Source organism: Equus przewalskii, chromosome 11 (genome assembly GCF_037783145.1).
Source record: "Equus przewalskii isolate Varuska chromosome 11, EquPr2, whole genome shotgun sequence".
Classification (NCBI taxonomy): Eukaryota; Metazoa; Chordata; class Mammalia; order Perissodactyla; family Equidae; genus Equus; species Equus przewalskii.
In genome coordinates, this window is record NC_091841.1 from 11,128,382 (window position 1) to 11,150,418 (window position 22,037).

A 22,037-nucleotide genomic window follows, 5' to 3' on the forward strand; every position below is an offset into this window, starting at 1 on the left:
AAACAGCATCAGGAATCTCAATCTATAAAATGATGAATACCTATGAAATTACATTCACTAAAGTGGAATAGGAAACACAAAATATCATTTTAAACATCTTAAATTAGTAATGACGAACACTATACAATTAATTTTCAATTATCATGAACAATGTTCATACTCTTGAGCCCCAGCAACTGTACTTCTAAAAATTCATCCTCTACTAGAAACCCCTGCACAAGGACACAAGATGCTGCAGCCTTGTCTGTGGAAGCAAAACCCAGAAACAGGAGACTGGTTAATTATAGTGCGTCCAACTGTTGGAATACTATGCCACTGTTAAAAAGAATGCGGCAGATCTATACACATCAACACGGAAAAATGTCCATGACATATTAAGCAAAATACGTAAATACTGGAACAGCAGGATTTAGTATGATCCCATTTTCACAAATAAAGAAAAAACGTGTTTTCATTTGTAGAAAAAAATTCTGGAGTTCACAGACAAACTGCTACCAGTGGTTAGCACTGCAGAGGGCATTCACGTTTTGTATCACACATTTCTATAATGTTCGAATTTTTATAAATGGATTCATATTAGTTTTGTCCGCAGAAGAAATAGGCATCTCAAAATTTCCATTGATGAGCCCTTTGCCCACTACAAATTTTTCAGGCTCTCCCTCCCTCGCAGTTTCAGTAATATGCCATTATGGTTTGTAGGATGGCGGATGTTACTGGCAGGGCTTTCTTGCAGAAGATACGCCTGCTAAGAGGCTTTATGTCTTTATTTCTTTAGCAATTTCTTCATCCAAATATTTAAGGCCTTCCTAATTCTGACACAATCACTGACTCTCGCCTTCTGGTTTTCACTACAGTCTCAAGGCATAAATTAATCTAAAAGTGTGTGATGTTGGCCTAACTTTAATTTACCCTATTTAGCAAAGCCTCTTCTGTCTATTCTCAGTTACCAGCCACGGTGATCCTTTAAAATATAAGATCATGCTACTCCACTTCCGACGGCTTCGCAAGCCACTCAGAGTAAGAGGTAAAATCCCTTAAATGGCTTAGAAGGCCCTGCATAATCTGGTCCCCATTACCTCTCTAGCTTCATCTTCTGTCACTTCATCCTTTGCTGTGCTCCAGCCAGACATCTCCGGGAACTTGCATTTGTCCTTCTCTTTGTCTAGAATGCCCTTGCCCCCAATGTCTACAGAGTCTACTCTCTTACTTCCCTGAGGTCTCTGCTCCAATGTCACATTAGCAGCTTCCTCTGATGACCCTATTTAACACTGCAAACTTCCACCCCAGCACCCCCTATATTTTTTACTACTTTTCTCCATAGAACTTACCAACACCTGGCATACTAGATATTTTATTGATTTGTTTATTGTTTTCCTCCCATTAGAATGAGAGACATTACTGGTGCTTAGTAAATATTTGTTAACTGAATGAATGAACGAATGAATGAACGGATCAATCAGAGTAATTATTTCACCAGCCCGATTCCCAGGGTTACTGTAAGAGCCAGGCTCACGCACGGGCAGCCCTTGTCCGTACTCCTCAGCTCCCTGCTCTAAGGCCTGGGTTTACCTCCCCAGATTCCCTTACCTCTCTTACAACTAAGCTGCTTAACGCCACCATCAGCTTTGTCTCCTTTTGGATTTCTCAATACCTGGCTCTTTCTTTTCTCAGAAGGAACTCATGATTTGCCCTTCCACAAATTAAATTCTCTTGGTTGTAGATTCTTCCCCATTCTTTGTCCTCAAATGCCACACTTCTGAGAACTCAAAAGTTAGGAAGAGTTTATTGTAATTTGAACACCAAAGACAACAATTCCATCAATTTTTTAGGAGCATAATTAAAGGTAAAGCAAAACTCTCTCTTAACATAAGGATTCTGTGCGCGCGCACACACACACACACCCCTCCCCTGCCAAAAGAACCTAAAATCATCTCAAAACTAAAAAAGATTCATTCTAACAATGCTGAGGTCCCAAAATGAAAAAAGGTGAAAGCACCCACTTCCTCAAACCCAAAATATCCTACTTCTAAACAAATTCAGTGAAAGCCTTCCAGAGAAACTAAAAGAAACACAAAGCATCAACGGGAAGTAGAACCTTCACTTTTAATTTGGCTCATTCATATCTAATTTGGACTTTATCAAGACCAAGCATTCCATCATTGAGACTACAGTGTTTAAGGAGGAAAAAGCAACAGCAGCGCTGACTGGCAGAAACATTAATATCACGGAGATGCCCAGCCAATGGTCCCCAGAGGAAGCTGCATATGATGCCAGTGCACTGAAGGACTGTGCGGGCCTGAAGCTGTCAGTGGGAGACAACATGAAAGACAGCTGATCAGGTGCACAAGACTTATTACAGGCTGCAGGACAACCAACACACAAGTTAAAAACAAGGCACAACGGGAGATATCAGAGGAACAAATTCTAGGTCACCTGAGCTCAAGGCATGGAAGGTGTCGTCCATGTACCGCCTGGGTACTGCCACTTCACTTATTCAGCATGTACCGCCTGGGTACTGCCACTTCACTTATTCAGCAAGCAGTGACTGAGCCGACAACTCTCTAGGAGACTAACGGATGCGATGTAATAATGGGTCTTTTCTTCTTTTTTTACTAAAAAAGCCAAAAAGGATTTACATTGCATACGCAATCACAGGGGATGTAATTTCGATTCCATTTGTTCAACTAACATGTACTGAGCACCTACTATGTGCTAGGTAGTGTTCTAGGTATAGTAGGGATATAGACACAATCACTGCCTTCAGAGAGCTCACTAACAGAAGGGAAACAAATTCTTTTCTGTCACGGGTGCAATACTACAAGGAAGTATCTATATCTAGTGCACAAGCAGCAAAAAAGAGAAAGTGATTATCTGGGGCAGTCAGGGAAGGTTTCCCAAAGGCAAAGTGACAGCTGCGTTAGGTTCTGAATAATAAAGTGAGTATACTCCTCGTCCAAAGCAAATGGGAGCAATTTTAGATATATAAACCCTTCAGGCTCAGTTAGGTCATTGGCACAGGAAAACTACTAAAGATGGATGCTCCGTATACTTTCCTAATTTCCTGATTAGGTACTCTCCTAATTTCCAGGTCACCTTCTCCCACTTAGGGACCTATGACTAGTCCTGCAGACATAGCCATTTATTCCCCTTCATCAATGACGTTTCTGCTGAGAGCTGCCTACAGAATCCCCATGTGACCAGAGCTGAGGCATCAAACAAGTTGGCCCATGAAACCTCAAGAGGCTTCAGATCACTCTAAATGCCAAAGCAACTCCTTCACAAAAGTCTAAAAAATCTCAGAAATCTAATGAGGGCTTCCAATTCGAACCTTCGATGTTCTGAGCCAAATTTCATGCTATAACCATCAATGTCTGTCCCAATCTTCATCTTTCATTAGGGAAAAGTACAGATCAAAAAACAGCTCTCAGAACACGACCTTACTAAATACTCCAGGCACAAGGCCTTGGTACCCACCTGGAGAAGGAATGCAGAAACAACGGAAGTGGGGAAGATTCAGCCCAATCTTGAGCTCCCAGTTACTGAGATTTTAACAGTAAACTTTTCTAACATTTCTAAATTTAAAAGGACTAATCAACGCAGTTCTATAGGCAAAAGACTAAAGCTACGTTTCTCCTGTAGCCCTAGAAATGTGCTGATTACATTTCTACCTGAGACACTAATTACAAACAATCTCAGAACTCCAATTTCTTACAGAGAGCTGACTGAAGAGCCCCCTTTGGCAATGATCTACAGGAGCAACAGAGGTTTTGATGGAGAAAACTCTTGTGTGAAAGGAGTTTCAAATGAAGAGGAGAAAAGACTGCCCTCTTTAGGACCCAGGGGTTCAAATCTCACCTTTGCTACAGTCACCTCTTAAAAATGCACTTCTTGAAGATGCTCTTAAAGATGCACTTCTCTCTACATCTAAGTTTTCTCATCTCTAAAAAAAAAAAAAAAGGAGGCTGGACTACACAAACTCTAAGTTTTCTCCAGTTTTAAGATGCCATTTAAATAATTTTCTCTTTTCCCTAATACTAGCTTTTTAAGACCCATGGGACACCTGCTGCAAAGAGCCACAATACCCTGATCGTCTTCTGCTAGATCCTGGGCTATCAGACCCCAAAAGAAGTGTCTTGTGGTGGAGCAAAGGGGCCTGCCACTGACGTTCTAAGTTGTAAGCTGGAGTCAGACTACACAGACAGCTCACGCTCCACTGCCCACTGGCCAAAGGGGACAAACTGTGAACTGGTTATTACCACTCGGCAACAGAGAGCTGTACTGAAAGACACTTGTGCTTAATACTCTCTACTATTTGCAAACACTACAATTATATCAGCAGCACCAAGGATAAAAACACGCCGCCTCGGTCTATCTCCCACTACAAGGTCAAAGAATAAACCGTCTCCCTTCAAGTAGACATACACATACATTTAGGACATCTTTTCTTCCCTGACATACTAGCCCAGCGGCAGCAACAGCCCAACAGTGACACCTGCTGGGGAAATCCAAGCAAGGGCCGGCTCATCAGCTAGAAAGGATGGGCCCCTTTAGAAGGTAGCAGAAGATGCTAATTAGCATCTGTTTGTACTAGTGATTTACACTGGAATGCAGCCACTCAACTTATGAGGAAGTGGCAGCCCACCATCGAAGGGTGTGCACTTACAATATTTTACAGTATACCTCATTTTTTGAGTAGGCTATCAGCCCTCCTGGCACATCTCAGTCTAGTTCATCTAAAAGTGACTCCAAAAATAATGTAACTACTGTATTAATGCACTATTTTACAGTGAGAACCATGCATTTGTATATTTTAAAAGAAAAAAGGCATACAGATAAAATTATTTACAGCAAGAACACAGGGACTTCATTTTCTACAATACACATTTTTGAATTCTTGAATTTTTAAAATTTAAACCACAAACATACTACTTTTTGTCTACAGAAGTTTGTGGTAGATCCTTAGTAGTTTCTGGGTTTTAAATGGCCTACTTTATTAAGAAGTGACTATTAATATTTTAGTCACATGTGGCTATATATATTTAATTAAAATTTAAAAATTTAAATGTAGCTCCTCAAATCCCACTAGCTGCATTTCAAATGCTCAATAGCGCTACCTGTGGCCAGCGGCCACCATACTGGACAGCACACATACCGAACACTTCCATCACTGTAGAAAGTTGTATTGGACAGCATTGCTCTAAAGAAACGTATTGGCGTATTTTCAGATGAAATTATTATGATTTCTGTGTGGGAGGAGTGCATGAGGGATATAGATATAAATGAAAGAAGGCTGGCCAAGTGTTGGTAAGTTTTGAAGTTAGGTAATAGGTATAGTTCATTTATTATACTTTTCTTTTCAATGTTATATATTTGAAGATTTCCATTAATAAAACATTAAAAGAAAAGAAAAATAAATAAAAATCAGTTCACCTAAAAATGAAGTCATCACGTTAAGGAATACACCGTGGAAGGCAGTTTGGAAAAATCTGTAGTCACGCAGACCAGAGTTCAAATCCCTACTCGGCAACCTACTGCAGGACCTTTAACAAGAAACTCGACTTCTCTGAGTCTCACTTTCCTCAAGTGTATGATGGGAAATTTAATACCTGCCTTGCACAGAGTTATTGTGGAAATTAGAAATAATTGCTGCAAAGCAAGAACACAGTCCCTAACAACACACAGGCAGGCCCTCAGTAATTGGTATCTCAAATTATTATCAAACAGTAGATTTTGGTTTAAACCACTCAGGTATTTCTCAGAACCACCCAAGAAGAGGCAGAGCTAGAAGAGGATGGCCCAAGGCTGACCAGAAGCCCACTGCCACCGTGGTTGGCTTTCAGAGCAGTAACTGAAGACAGTCCTTCTATGGCTACCTTTAATAAACTTATGAATGCCTACCATATGTCAGGCACTCTGCTTGCTGCCTTCTCACTTCTCTTGACAAAGAGGAAGAACAGAGTCCCAGGCTCCCGATTTGGGCTATTATGCAAGGCAAACTATTCCAAAGTCAGGCATTTAGGAGATGTTAATCCAGAACTGGCCTCAATCATATGGGCACAGTAACCACCTCTATTGCTCCGTCTATCTTTCACATCTAACCAAGTCTCCCTCTGCTCCCCTTAGCAACTGCCCTTAGTAACCGCCTACTGTCTTACATACACCATGCCCTTTCCTTCCTTAGCATGTGCTGTTCCCCTAAAATAAAAAGGTCTTCCCCTCTCTAAATCCTACCCATCGTTCAAGACCTGATTTTGTAAAGCCTTCTTTGATGACACTTCCTTTTCTCTGAAATTACACGACATTTAATCTCAGTACCATACAATGAAGCACTGGGGTCATCTACATTTTTTATATAATTGCACGTAAATAAGTCTTGCCTCTACAATAGCATTGTATATTCCCAGCGGACAAAAACCAGGTATTATGCTTCTTTTGTATTCCCACAGTGCCTAGCACTGTGGCAAAACTGTAACCATTCAACAAATACTTAATGGGTAACTCTCTAAAGGATTCTCCCAAAATAACAAGTACACTATGTGCACAATCCATATTCTCACCCTTGTTAGAAGCTTATGTCAGAAAAATTTCAGTTGCTTCAACAGAGGATGTAATGCAGAGCAATATGCTGTTTGGATCCAACAGGCATATTCTGGGAGTTGGTGATTACGCTAGATTTGACCTTTACAGAATGACAGAAAGAAGTCCCTAATAAATCAAGATAGATGCGCACACGGCCATACACAGAACATGCGGCAGGCAATCAACTACACCCACTCTGTTCCTTCCATGAAAGACTTGCCTGGGATGCTGATCCAAGTATGGACAGGCCCTCCTTCTATGCATTATTCTTCTTCCCCACCCCGAGGTGAATGTCCATCTGGAAGATCTACTCAAAGACTCTTAACTAAGAAAATACCTGGCCGTCCAAAAAATAGGTATCTCTAAGAAAATATGGACTTTCCTTGACATATATATGTATTCTTTTCCCCTTTGTCAAGCTGCAATGTTCCAAAAGATAAGGTTTAAGAGGAAAACACAGTTGTCCAAAGCAACGCAATCCAAGAAGAGCCAACACAGTAATGTGACCCAAGCAGGGTTCTCTCTTACTACTCATTCCTAGGCACTCACTCTGGGACCTTTTCTTAATAACTAGTCCTGCACATACAATCCTTCAAGAAGGTCAGGAAGCAGGGCAGAGAAAGTCAATGGTTCCACCTCCTCATGCCTCTCTAACGTAACCGACACTCTACTTTAAGGCTAAAAGTCACATGAGCTTAGCCAGAAAAGGAGCTGGCAGAGCCAACTGACTCACACTGCCAGGCCCCCTCCTCTCTGTCTGCCACCAGGCCAGATTTCCCAAGAAGATGCAATGGAAGCTAGGAGATCAGAACCAGATGCGTGGGTCCCAGACACTCCAGACCAGCCACAGTATCTACAGGACTGAAGGAAGAGACAGAAGGAGAAAAGGAGAGGATGCAGAGGACAGGAAAGAGCTGCTCACCTCCGAAGTGAATCTTCCTCGGAGCTTTCTTCAGGCATATCCTGGTGTAAGGCCTCCTGTGATACAGTTCCAGATCTGCTGGACTGGGTGTAAATTCTTTCCCAGTGGCCTGTCTCCTGGTTGAAGGCCACCCCCACAGTCCTCTCCTCCTGTGGACTAGCAGAGCTGCTCAACTCCAGCCTGCTGGAGCTGGGCGTTTGGCCCTCAGTCCGCTCGAGAGGTGGCAACTGGCTGCCACTTGACGGCATGCCCTCAAAGGTACTGGGGACCTGCCAGGAGGAGCTGGCCTCGCCAGAGGAGTAGTTAGGTGTGGTTCTTTCCCAGCGCAGTGTATCATTGTTGAAGGTCAGGAGATTGTGGCAAGCACGGCAGCGATTCAGGTGGCCACGGGACAGGTTGGAGTTGTTCTCACTGCTGTGTGGGGTGGGCTGGTGGGAGGGGCCTGGCCTCTCAGATTCAATGTTATTGTTGAGCATTTCCTGGGCTTGTTGGTTCTGCGGGGCTTCCCCACTCAGGCTCTGGTCCAGCTCCTGAAGCCGGTCATACTCCAAAAAGAAGCGTCTCAGGTCACACTGAAGCTCATGGCGAATGCTGCCTGAGTTGTTTTGGCTGGAGCCATTCCCTCCATCTGACTCAGCTGCCAACCCTGACGCTGGAAAACCCCTCCCTTCTGTGGCTGAAGTGTACACAGATGCTTGAGAGCCACCTTCCTGCTGTCTCAGCACAGACAGCAAACTCACCGAAGAGGCACTGGTCCTGGGCGGGGGCATGGATTCCGCCTCACAGCGGGAGTTCAGACTGAGCACTGTCCGGGTCCACTCAGATCCTGTCAGCCCGGGAGCTATTTCTCGATGATACCTAGAAGGGTGGCTAGACAAAGGGCCTCCCAAAGAACGACGGGTGGGACCCAGACTGAGGTTGCGGAGCGTGTTGCCGGCAGTGCTGCTCTGGACTGTACTGAAGGCAGACGGCCGGTTCAGGAGGCCCTGGTCCTGCTGCGTTGACGAGGCCTGCTCCGGGGGATGGAAGGGCTCGGTCTGTACAAAAGAAAAGGAAGGAGTAGTAGCCCTGGCAGAAGCAGGGGGGACACTGTCCTGGTGTGGCAAGAGGGAAGGAACTCGAGTGCCAGAGCAGCGGCTGCAAAGGCACAGGATCCCAAGGTGTTGGCAGCACTCAGCTGTGGGGTAACTGACCCGCTGTCGGAGCCTGATGTAAGCGGAAGTCCTGGGGCGCTCCGTGGAGGGCTGAGGGGGAGGCGGTGGGGGTGAGGGGGTAGCAGAATCTTGCACTGTGCTTTGCTCTCCCACCTGGATGCCAGAGGAGCGGGAGGACAGCATGTGCAGGAAATTGTGGAGGAGAGGCGTCCGGCGAACTGGCTGTGATTGCAGAAGGGCACGCTGACGGTAGTGGGATAATTCTGTTCCATCTATGGGGATCTCTGGTTCATCATCACCCTGCAACGTGGACCAAGGTGGGGCAGGGGCAGAGCAAGGCAGTTAGGCAGAACCTCCAGGTAAATCAGGAAAAAGTAACTACTGATAATCATCCAAGGAAACCACCTTCATAGACAGCAACGACTCTACCCAAGAAGCACTGAGAACCCACTGACTTCAGGTTCAGAATGACCATAAGATATTCACTTCCAATTAGCAACATTTCCGAACGAGTACAGCTGGCAAACCATCTCTCTTAGAAAAGGCATCTCCATGACATGGAATCACTGAGGGGAAGCAAAATGCCATCCAGCCAGAGGCAAATGAATGACAAGCTACCCAACACTGCCTGCTTACTTCTAATGAGGCGATCATTTGGGGGTTTCAGAATTGACACCCCTGTCAAGATTATGGCTGTAACTCTGAATAGATAGTCTGAAGCTGGTTTTGAATCTTGAGTAGAAAGAAACACTTGGGCATTGAAAATGAAAGTCCAATACAATCAGAATTAGAGCACTAGTTTAGAAAATAACCCACAGTTTAGATGGAGTTGGAACAGCTGACTTACCTGCTGATTAGAGGGGTTAACAATTGCTGTGAGTAAGTAGTGTCCAAGAGGATCAAATCTTACTAGACTGAAAACACAGAGGAAAACACAGACAGAAACACACACGGAGAGATCATGTTAACAGAGAAGAGCAAACGTGTTCAAATATATAGCGATCACTGATAACTGTGGGGTTACCAAGTTATCCATTTCACGCTAGGGACTTTCGAAACTTTCAAACAGACTAAAATAATAAGGCTCAATACTTCCTGTTACCTCCTCACACTTGCCAGAAGAAGAGAATATTTATCACAAAAATAACTTCAAGAACCATCTAGGCTTCCATCCCAGGAAGCAGCTACATTAAGCACACATTTGCTCATATCTAAGACTCGTCATGACAGTAAAGCAGAGAACACATCCTCCCTCTGCCACAGGTTCGGTTCTTCCCTCACACTGCAGTCACACTGGCAAGAAGCATGAGTTGTGCTGACAACAGTCTCAGCATCAAGTGACATAGCTGAGACTAGAAAATTAGCTTATATCCAATTGCAATACCAATAGGATCAAAGAAAAACAACGTATCAACTTTAATTCAAGCAATGTGTGTTTCATCTTGAGGACCAAATATCAATTAGCCCATTTCATACATACATTTCCATCTTTCAGTTTAATAAACAGGGATGAGCAATTATCCACCAAGCTACCCACCTTCGGGTTTCCCCAGAAAAGAGCTCTATCCCAAACCCAGATAGCTTTGAACCTAAAAAAGATTCTAATGACCTTGGTCTCCAGAGACCAGAAGGGGAGGCCAATAAGGAACAGCTAAAATAAACAAAATGAACTGCTTCTCAGCTGATTGGCCAGCTGCTTAAAATATAAGGGGAGCAGCAGGAATAGCAACCTGCCCTCAGCAGGGATAACTATCTGACTCCTGAAGTGACAGCAAGTGTAAAGGTTGTCTACCATGTTAGTTCTACGCCAGACATCGCTGGTGGGCAGAGCACTCACCGGACCCGTTCCATGTCACTAGCTGTCTTCACCACAGCAAAGGGCTCCCGTCGACTCCAATCCCAGAAGTGGATCTCATTGGCAGTGGCAATCAGCAAGAGCTGAGCCGTAGGGTGGAAAGCCAGAGAGGCGATGGCATTGTTGCTATCTGTGAACCAGCTTTCACTGCCACCCTATGAATGAACCAATCCCAAATATTCTCAGGTTATAAGCCGTCAGCAGGCTAGGATGTCAATTTCACGAACCATCCATTTAAGGTAAAATGATTACTAGAAAGGGCTACTTTAAATATGTCTTCTGTAAAACAACGTAGAAAATCAGTGATCTGGCAGTATCACCAATTTATTAGAAAAATATTACTGTCAGCTCAGTTCTCCAAGTCATCTGCAATCCACAAGCAATGAGCATCCACACAGTTCTGTTTCTGAAGCTTGTGAAAACTCAAGCTTGGTGCATGACATGATGCACAACAACCCACTACCTGATCACCATGACAAGGAGCAATATTACTGTGATGATCATGATCACAGTACAGTACAATCCTTGCTCTCAGACAACAGAAATCCATCCTGAACACGTCTTAGAGCCTCCTGTTGTATGTCAGAATGGGGAGATGGAAGAACAAAGAGATGTTCATCTTAGAATAGAGGACTATGGGCTAGACTTCCTATCAATTAAGCGGGCAATGACTACCACTCAGTCCGATGCAGTCCTAAGAACCTGGCTCGTCTCTCCTCCAGAGTTAAGAACCCAATGGGAAACAAGTCTCTGCATTAAGAATACCTAAGAAAAGGAAATACTTACATGTAAATCCCAAATCCTAACCTCCCCATCCAGGCAACCAGAAGCAATAAGGCCTGAGATGGTGGGATGAAAAGTGACACACCATGGAGTGCGGCGGTGTCCAATCAGAGAATGAACACACTTGCCAGTCTTCACCTCCGTAATATAGATATTATGATTCACGTGGGTGGAGGCCAAGAGAGTCCTAGGGAATCAAAGAGTAGGAAGTGAATGTGAAGCATGTGGGCGGGTAACAGACTTTATCAACTTTGGACAACAGAGAAAATTGATACTATTTCCCGTCCCAGCATGAAAAAAACCACACCTTAGAGTTACAAAGAACAGAAATATTCTGATCTTTAGAAGCTTTTGGCTTCTCCACACTGTTCCCAGATGACAAATAAATACTCCTTCAGAGAGTATTTTTTCCAGCTGGGAAAACTATCACGCCATTGGTGGCCTATATCACACAGGCAAAGGACTGTTATTGAGAAACTTTCCAAGTTTTGATCCTTGATGTTCATAGTTTCCTTTGCTTATTCCCATTATTTTTATGGTTAGCACTGCTCATCTACTTTCTATCCCTTTCTGATACACTGGCAAAGCTCTGTTCACACAATACTTCAAAGAGCAGTATCTGAAGGGATTTGACTTAGAAGATCAAGCTAGGCCGCATATACAGAAAGCAATGCTGTCACACGTCTTAGGTTAAGTTATAGAGAAGTACGAGGTACCTGTCTGGGCTGAAGGCCAATAAGAAGGTAGAGCGCGGACTATCCGGCAGTTCAACCCTCTGGGAAAAAGAAAAGTTAAAATACATTATTTATAAGCTATGGCTTACTCTATGTCAAAAGCACATGAACCATTCTACATTAGCATTCACAGTGTAAGCTTAAAAACTGGGGACTGTGATCAAGCTACAAACTGAGAGAGGTAAATCTAAATTACCTTTAGGAAAAATGTCTAGCTCTAAAGGAAAAAGATATTTTTAGCCCATAAATTCTTCCAAACTTGTAAAAAACTCCCTAAGTTAGATATATCAATTCTCCTACACAAAATAAATTACACCCTAACTCTATGTCATTAACTCATTCTAATGCCCCATTCTACTATCACCCATACAAATCATATGTCAAAAATATCCATTTTTCTTACCTTGCCCTCCCATTTCATCCATCGGGTTTTATCTTCCACCAGCTCCTGCAGAAGCCGCTGAGCTCCGAAGGCTCGAGTGCCCCGTTCTCGCCCCCAGAGTATCCGCACAGCATTCTTCTCTGGAACGACCTTCATGGCGCTCAGTAGCCACTGTCACACCAGGCACAGGAAGAGAAGGAGCAAGCAACAGCTCCACACGCTGAAGCAGCTAAAAGGAGGCCATTCAGGTCCTTGTAAGTTGTCTTCATGGAAACCTAAGGTATGGATATTAATGTCAAAGGACCACCAGAGAAGCTGCCCACAGCAGATGCAAGTCTAGCTCAAAGAGGAAAGTATTCTTTTCACATTTAAAGACACTTTCTCAGAAAAGACCCTTCTCCCAGGACTCTTCTTCCAAAAATATTTCATCCTTAAATTCCTCTCATATCCTCCATAGCTCAGCCTCATATCTAAAGAACAGACAATTCTCGAAAGCAGTTATTCTGTTATTATTTTTATCAGGCAGGAAGAACTTCTGCTACTAATAAAAAGGTCTAAAAACCTGTCAAAATAAAACACAACACCACACCTGCCCTCCCACTCCGTGCCCCGCCGCTTGCCTAGTTGCTGGCACCCCTCCTAGTCACCTGGGCAGCCTCCAAACTACACGACAGGTAACTGAGTTTAAAAGGCTATTACCTGAGGTATGGTTCTGAAGTAGCAGCTTCAACTCTATCCACTGCCCAAAAGCAAGGACGTAAGGACTACTGTGGGGTACCTTTCTCGCTCTCTTATTCTCTTCTCCACTAACATCCCAAAGTAGAGGATGGAGGAGGAAAGAGAAGAAGAAAACTTCAGTTCCTTTTTCTCACCCACCACAAGCCTGAAGGGGCATAAAGCTATCAAAAAAGAAAGAAAAATTCTACTAAAATGTCAACTAGCAGCAAAATACACATGCATGCTACAATTGAAGAATGTGGCTCCTCTATACAATGGAGTATGCAGCCCAATAAAATGGCGTTTCAAAAGAATACGTATGTAAATATTATTCCTTGCAGCACTGTTTCCTCAACTCTATTCGGAAAAGTTTCAAATATACAAAAAAGCTGAAAAGACAGAATAAACACACACTATTCACCACTTAGACTCAAGCATTGTTAATAATTTGTCAAATTTGCTTTATCTAGCTCCATGGATAGGGATATAGCTATACATGGGTTGTTTTTAATCCTTCTTCTGGACCATTTCAGCAGGCATCAAGACACTGAAACCCTCTATACCTCACTGTGCATCTCCTCGAAATAAGGACATTTGGCTTCATATCCATAATTCCATTATCATACCGATTATCTCTAATATTCAGTCCTCATCCAAATGTCCCCAACTGTCCAGAAAAGGTCTTTAGGGGGCCAGCCCGGTGGCCAAATGGTTAAGTTTGCGCGCTCCACTTCGGCAACCCAGGGTTTGGATCCTGGGCGTGGACATGGCACTGCTCATTAGGCCATGTTGAGGTGGCGTCCCACGTGCCACAACTAGAGTATGCAACTGTGTACTGGGGGGATGTGGGGAGAAAAAAGCAGGGAAAAAAAAAGAAGATTGGCAACAGTTGGTAGCTCAGGTGCCAATCTTTAAAAAAAAAAATTCTTTAATAGTTGGCTTTTTAAAAAAAAAATCCAGAATCTAATCAAGACTAAGCGACGAATGAGGATGTTATGTCTCTTTAGTCTCTTTTATTCTAGAATGGCCTCCAAGTCTTCTTTTGATTGGTTTTATGTTTGTTTGTTTATTTATTTACAACACAAGCTTCTTAAAAAGACCAGGACAGCTGACTTACAGAATGTCTTACATCCTAGTTTTGCCTGATTGTTCCTTCACAGTGCCATTTAGTTTGCCTCTCCATCCCTTATATTTCCTGTAAAAAAGGCTAGGTCTAAGAGACTGATGAGATTTAGGCTAAGCATTGTCGGCTAGGATGCTTCACAGGTTATGCTATCTATGTATTTCATGATGCAGCATATCAGGCAGCATATGTGCTCAGACTGTCCTGCTTAGTGGCACTTGGTAAATTATGTGACCACTTGGCAAAATATGATCACTTGGTTGAGTCTGTAACAGCCAGAGCTCTTTTTAGAAAGGTCTACTCCACCTTTACAATTAGCAATCTGTGGCTAACATTTGGCACCATGTGAATATCCTGTTCGTCCTCAACCTTTTGCTTAACCGTTTAGCAGTCATCGATGATTCCTTCTTAAATTATTTCATTTGGGGGCTGAAAAATATGATGTTCTAATTCCATCATTATTTCTACATTTTTTTTTAAGGAAGATCAGCCCTGAGCTAAAATCTGCTGCCAATCCTCCTCTTTTTGCTGAGGAAGACTGGCCCTGAGCTAACATCTTCCTCTACTTTATATGTGGGACGCCTATCACAGCATGGCTTGCTGAGTGGTGCCATGTCTGCACCCGGGATCCGAACCAGCAAACCCTGGGCCGTCAAAGCAGAACATGCGAACTTAACCGCTGCGCCACCAGCCAGCCCCTATTTCTATATTTTTTACCTGGGATTCTTCTGGGAAAAAAACTTTCCCGTACTAACTGAAGCAGGGTAAATGCTTAATTTTTTCCCCTTTAATTATGACTTCTGTCTTGTTGTTTGTAATAGAAAAACCTGGGGACAACAAAAATATCTCTCTGAAGGGGACTAGAGGACTAATTTACAGAAAGGAAGATTCTCTGGGTACTGATAACAAGAGATCTCCAAGATACCTTGTTAAGAGCGGGGAAAAGCAAAGCACAGAACAATATATATAGTAATGCTACCTCTTGAATAAGAGGAGAAATTAATAGTCACTTATTAGGGACTGAAGGGACAAGGTGAATGGAGACAAAGATGAAAGCGAGCCTTCTCAATGTTTTTGTTTTATGTCATTTTTACCTATTCAACATTTATTTTTAAAAATTTAATGACGTGAAAATACATGTTAAGTGAAAAAAGCAGAATACAAAATTACACACACAGCATGATCTCAATTTTGTTTAAAAAAATCTTGGAGAATAATGGCACAAAAGAAATATAAAAAATAATAACCATGGTTGTTTTGGGGTGGTGGGATTATACATAATTTAATAATTAGAAAAGGCAGTGTTCTTTTCACTTTTTAAATTTAAATGCTTATTTCAAAACGTCAAACAACAATTGTCTCTTTACATTTCACGAAGGTTGCAATCTAAAAAGTACACAACTAGTGTATCCAAATATAGACAGAAGGAAAAATATTTATAGCATGTGCTGAAAGGAGTTTTCTTCCTGGAATATTAATATGCAAAAAGTTAGAAAGATTCTACAGAAAGACAGCTCCAAGTTCCTTGTCACATACAGCAGAAAGTTCCCTAAGGAGGGACAAAGGAACGAACTCTAGCCTCTACCCCCATGGTATAGCTCTCATGCCTCATTAGTGCATGATATAAATATGTACACACTGAAAATGTCAACATGCTGCAGGCCAACCTCCTGAATAAACTACGGATGAACTAACTGGAAGGAAATAATCTCCTTGGCGACCCTGACAACTCATGGTTTAGCACCAAAAGTCTGGAAGTGAAACTGCCACACAGCTGAATAATTACTAACCAGCAAGGTGCCAGAAATAGAGTTCCCATTAGTTCACCTTAACCCTTTACTGAGTCTGTAATTTTTTTTGAGCCTATAATTCTTTTACCTAATATAGAAAAGCTCAGAAGAAATGAGTTTTGAGGCTCCCTTACCCTAACAGTGCAACATAAAAGTACTTTCAAAGAAATACATTTGAACCATTTATAACCTAAAATGTGGTAAAAACAGCAGCAGTCCAATCCCTTAAAAAAAATCTGACCTTCTGATCTTGTATAACTCAAGAGGAAGAAGAAAATATAGGTCAGAAACATGGCACAATTTAGAAAACTGGGATGCAACTTCAAGTTCCTACAGAGATCAAGGGAAAGGGAAGAGCTACTACAAAGACCACTGATCAAGAAAACTACAAACTAAAGCTCAGGACTGCCAGACAGCTTGTCTATCAACTCCCAGGGACCCAAACACACTAAAAGTTCAAACCAGAGAAAGTCTGACTGATGGCAACAAGTCAAAGGGACTCAAACAATTGCACAGTCTCTCTTTTGTCTGAAGAAAAATATTTGCTCTGTTCCTTTAAAAGGATAAGAACTTCTCTCCTGAAAGACTCCTTACAGCCACCTGAGAAGAGATTTTTACTTTGCTCTCTATAAAGAACAAAAGGCGCTAAAGCAACTGAAGTCAGACAGGCCTGTCGCGAGGAGGAAGTGACAGTCAAGTGTGTTTTTCATTCCTCTTTCTAAATAGGAGGAAGAAACAAGTTTCCCAATCTGTCCCTTAAACCAGACTGGGACAAAGGGTGCCAGGAAGAGGCTTTGTGATGCCTTTACACAGTCCCCAGAATCAATTCTGAATCACCAAAAGCTTTATGCAAGTAGAACCAAAAGGAGGCAACTGGGATGCGTACATAACACAAATGCCAAGATTCTACCCCATTCCCACCCCCAACTTCCACATAACATGACTGAGCACTCTAAAAAGATGGGAAGATAAACCACCTTTCAAGATTTTCTGCGCTTAATTGTAAGACATAATTATACTTAACGACTACTAATAGAAATCGCCTAGAGAGTATGCCACAACCAGGTGGGAACTCAAAGTTAGAGTTCCGGGGTCCCTTGCAATTTGATCATCTGATGTCAGCATTTACTCCACATTCCAGCTATTTGACTTGGGGCAAGTTACTTAACCTCTCCGAGACTCAGCTCCCTCCTTGTAAAACAGGAATCGCAATATCTGCTTCATCGGGTTGCTGCGAGGCTCCAGTAAGAAAAGAGTGGTGGAGACTTACTGTTGTCATTAGCACTCAATCCTCTCTGGGGCTCACTCTGGTTTCCCTCACCAAACAATACGGCCAGTAAAACCCCAGAGACCCAAGATGGCACAACTCCTAAGAGGAGCAGATTTCTAAGAAACACTTCAAAGCTGTTACCAGACAACAAAGTAAACAGCATTCAGGAAAATAAAGGAGATTTGTGTAGCAAAAATAATTAATGAGATTTGGCAAAAATAAATTAAATAAGTAAAGTGAATTAAAAAACAGAATGAACAACTTTAAGCTCTATCTGCAGCCTGGCTGATAATTCAGACCCTCAGCCTCCCTTCCAACAGCATTCAGAGGGGGGAATCAGAGAACTATCTGAAGACCTGGAAGGCACTGTCCAAACGGAATCCAACCACCTCGTTTACCTGAGGAGCTGCATCCCTCCGCTGCGCCCACGCAGGCGAAGCCCAGGAGTCAGACCATGTCTGTCATACCAGCATACATTCCACAACACACAGGATTCAAGCCCAGGTTAACTCTTTAAAAGAAAAAAAGATCCTTTACATACTAAATCTAGGATCACTTGCATATGTAAAGTTCTCACAACAACTGGAAAATTAACTGAAAAATGTCAGACCATTAATGGGAGGCCTAAAAGTGACCCAGTACCCTTTAGAAACTCCATGTGGGTGGAAACACACAGGGCTTTCTACAATTGGTGGCTTTGTTTTCATCAACAGGACTTTCTACAAGGCATTTCAGGACACTTCAAATGACACCATCTAGGATCCAAGTGCCAAACGTGAGCACCACAGCCAGCAACATTACCTGCCTCCACACAGCTCTTGCCTGACACCTAGACAAGACTGAACTTACACGGGGGCAGGGAATTTGGGGCAAAGCATCACAAATCTAGAAGTGTAAACAGCTAACACAATCGGAAGGCAAACACACCTGCAAGCAGAACAACTTCAACCACTACCTGAACTGTGTACCTACGGTGTGCAGACAACTAAAGGACAGCCTAGGATGTGCTAACTGTGGTTAAATCTAGATAGAGAAATGTTAAGTAGTGTTTATTTTATTTTTTTAGCCATAATTTCTAAGTAAGAGTTTAGTGGTATATGGGCCCTGAAATCAGACTGGCTGCTTTAATCCCAGCTTTGTCGTTTTCTTGGTATATGAAGGTTTCTTGGAATGGTTACTTAACCTCCTCATACTTCAGTTTCTTCATCTGTACAACGTGACTACTGATAGTACGTATATGATAAGGCTACCATGAGGATCAAAAGATTTACCATATGAAAAGTGCTCACTATTATATAATTCCAATGTTTATACTAGAATGATAATTTCATTCTGTAATAAAGAATTAAAATTAAAATGGCAATAAGAAAAATAAACTTTTGGGGGCCACAAAGTCCTGTAAACAATCAGGCAAATTAATTTAAGACAAATTCTAGGCAAAATGAGACTGTCCACTGCAGAGTTCTCCACACCCTTTCATATAAAAGGACTTACCACTGTCACCTTTTAAAAAAAAAAAAAACCATGAGATAATGGTTAAAATAATAACAACTAACACTTTCACAGTGCTTTTCGTGCCCCAGGCACTGTTCTTAGCACTTTACATAAAGTAACTCATTTCTAGTCCTCACAGCACCCCCATCAGGTGCGTGAGGTCCCAGGAGAACAAACCACACTGTCAGTGGTGGATTCAGGATTCAAACCCAGGCAGTCTGGCTCCACAGTCTAGATACTTAATTACTGCAGAAAACTCCCTGACGCCTGAGATAAAACCTCCTATCCTATTTCATGTGTTAGGCCCTCCATCAATGTACACTACCTTACAGGATCAACTGGAAATCTGCTGGCTTTCTATTTTGAATGTTCATTTCCTCAAAGTTGAAGAAATTAAAGAATGACGCAGAGGAAAAACAAAAAAAAATTCTCAATCTTTCCTTTACAGTAATTCATTTACACAGTTTTTGAGAGAAAACAGGACTTCAAAACCTCTGACCACAAATAACTCTTGAGTTTGATAAAGTGCCAAATGAGACTCTATCATGAAATTCGGCTACTATGAATTTACCCTACAAAACTACGAACTCCATCAAAATAAGAAAAATTACCTATCAGGAAATAGAGATGTCACAGTAAATTTACTTTGTCAACCAGGATAGAACATAAATATTAAAAAATATAATCAATCAACTCATGACTGGATAAAGAAGATATGGTATATATACACAATGGACTACTCAGCCATAAAAAAGGATAAAATTGTCCCACTCACAACATGGATGGACCTTGAGGTATTATGGTAAGCAAAATAAGTCAGATAGAGAAAGACGAAATATGTATGATTCCACTCACACCCAGGAGACAAACAAACACATGGACAAAGAAAAGAGATTAGTGGTTACCAGGGGAAAGGGGGCTGGCAGGTGGGCACACAGGGTGAAGTGGCGCACCTATAATATGACTGACAAATAATAATGTACGACTGAAATTTCACAAGGTCCTAAACTATCATAACCTCAATAAATATATATATATATATAATCAATAGAGGATGTGATCGTGCATACTCTGTCAAACCTGTGCATACCCTTTTGTCAAACATGAAATATGACATAAACACACTTGAGTCTTCTTATGGTTTCAAGCCAACCCGTTCTCATCCACATGGCAGACACAAGTGCTAGTGACCTCCCTGCACTGCCAGAGTTGGTCCCAAATCAAGATTCTCTATAACTAACTTAGTTTACCTGCCTGGGCTAGATTCTCTGCAAAGACAGCTGCCACCAATTCCTTCCTATCCTACTCCCATGCTGCTCTACCCATCAAGAGATGAGAATGGGGGCCGGCCCAGTGGTGCAGCGGTTAAACGCGCACATTCCGCTTCGGTGGCCCAGGGTTTGCCGGTTCGGATCCCAGGTGCAGACATGGCACTGCTTGGCACGCCATGCCGTGGCAGGCATCCCACATACAAAATAGAGGAAGATAGGCACAGATGTTAGCTCAGAGCCAGTCTTCCTCAGCAAAAAGAGGAGGACTGGCAGCAGTTAGCTCAGGGCTAATCTTCCTCAAAAAAAAAGAGATGAGAATGTATTTCTCTCCCCTTGCATGACTTGTTCTGACCACTGAATGTGGCAGAAGTGATGATGTGCCAGTTCCAGGCCTGGCAGTTTCCACTTTCACTCTTGGAAGCCAACCGCCAAGCTGCAAGGAAATTCAGGATGTCCTGTTGGAGAGAGTGACCCGGTAGAGAAGCCCTGGATGATAAGACACCACTTGGAGAGAGAGAGGCCACAGGGAAGACTATCAATGAACCAGACCAATGAGTTGAAATCCTACTGAACCCTCTAACCCAGCCCAGCCACCAGCTGAAAGCAGACAAATGAGTGACCCCAAGTGATGCAACACAGAGCAGAAGAACCATTCAGATGAGCCCTGCCCAAATTCCTAACCCAGGAATTCAGGATAGGATATGTTCTGAGAGATATGTCGTTAGGCGATTTTGTCACTGTGTGAACATCAGAGTGTACTTACACAAACCTAGATGGTAGAGCCTACTACACACTTAGACCGTATGGTACTTCTCTTAGGGGACCACTGTCCTATGTGTGGTCCTTTGTTGACCGAAATGTTATGCAGCTCATGATGGTACATATTTGATCTTCTTCACCATTCCAGGCAAAAAGCTCCTAAACCCCTTGGAATTTCCTGAGGGGCAGCAGTGTCTTTTGTCATTCATAAGAAGCCCCCTTCTAGCTTATGCTAACGAGGTGACTTGTGGTGGGGTCCCTGATAGCCCCAGGATGGGGCTGGTCACCAGAAAGACCAAGTGATTAGAGTATTGGCACTTTCAGCCTCCAGCCTCTGGGAAGGGGAAGGGAGTTAGGGAGGCCTGCAGATTTAGCTCTAGAAAAACTCTTGAACAACAAGATTTGATGAACTTTCAAGTTGGTGAACACATCCACCTACCGGGAGGGTGACGCACCCCAGTTCCATGGGGACAGAAGTTCCTGCGCTTGGGACCCTTTTGGATCTATGTACCTCTTCATCTGGCTGTTCATCTGCATCCTTTATAAAAAACTGGTAAATGAGGGGCCAGCCCGGTGGTGCAGCGGTTAAGTTCATATGTTCTGCTTCTCAGCGGCCCAGGGTTCGCCAGTTAGGATCCCGGGTGCAGACGTGGCACTGCTTGGCAAGCCATGCTGTGGTAGGCGTCCCACATATAAAGTAGAGGAAGATGGGCACAGATGTTAACTCAGGGCTAATCTTCCCCAAAAAAAAAAAACTGGAAAACATAAGTAAATGTTTTAGTTCTGTGAGCCGCTCTCAAGTAATTCGAGCAAATTACTTGAATCCAAGGAGAGGGTCACAGGAACTTCCATCTACAGCCAGTCAATCAGAAGCACAGGTGACAACCTGGACTTGCAATTGGCATCGAAAGTTGGGGAAGGGGTGCAGTTTTGTGGAGCCGAGCCCTTAAACCGGTGGGATCTGACACTATCTCCAGGTAGAGAGTGTGAGAACTGAGTTAAATTGTAGGACACCCAGTCAGTGTGCTGAGAACTGGAGAAATGCTTGGTGGTGCTGGAAAAAACACATACTAGAGGTGGTTTGTGTACAGCAACAGATAACTAAACCACTATCCACCTAAAAGCCAGTGTAGTTCCCTGTTGGGACTCTTTCTTCCTTACTAGACTACAAGCTCTGAGGACAAAACCATGTCAGTCATAGGCC

At 42.9% G+C, this 22,037-nt stretch overlaps 1 protein-coding gene across 32 annotated transcripts in view; it reads right to left on the reverse strand.

The window, feature by feature from the left end:
- Positions 1–22,037, reverse strand: part of AMBRA1 (autophagy and beclin 1 regulator 1) — a 157,877-nt gene that overhangs the window by 116,789 nt on the left and 19,051 nt on the right. For 11 of the 32 annotated variants that reach the window (XR_011524094.1, XR_011524096.1, XR_011524095.1 and 8 more), the window contains exons 2-7: positions 12,431–12,684; positions 12,010–12,068; positions 11,297–11,480; positions 10,493–10,665; positions 9,503–9,569; positions 7,502–8,955 (exon numbers count right to left, since the gene is read on the reverse strand). Coding sequence is in view for 28 of the 32 variants with exons in the window: in XM_070564988.1 (XP_070421089.1) it covers positions 7,502–8,955; positions 9,503–9,569; positions 10,493–10,665; positions 11,297–11,480; positions 12,010–12,068; positions 12,431–12,565 (2,072 nt within the window). In the remaining 4 variants the exon portion in view is untranslated. Of the gene's footprint in view, positions 1–7,501; positions 8,956–9,502; positions 9,570–10,492; positions 10,666–11,296; positions 11,481–12,009; positions 12,069–12,430; positions 12,685–17,707; positions 17,821–21,272; positions 21,506–22,037 lie in introns of those variants that run through there. The other 21 variants (XM_070564999.1, XM_070565005.1, XM_070565011.1 and 18 more) reach the window with 8 other exon arrangements.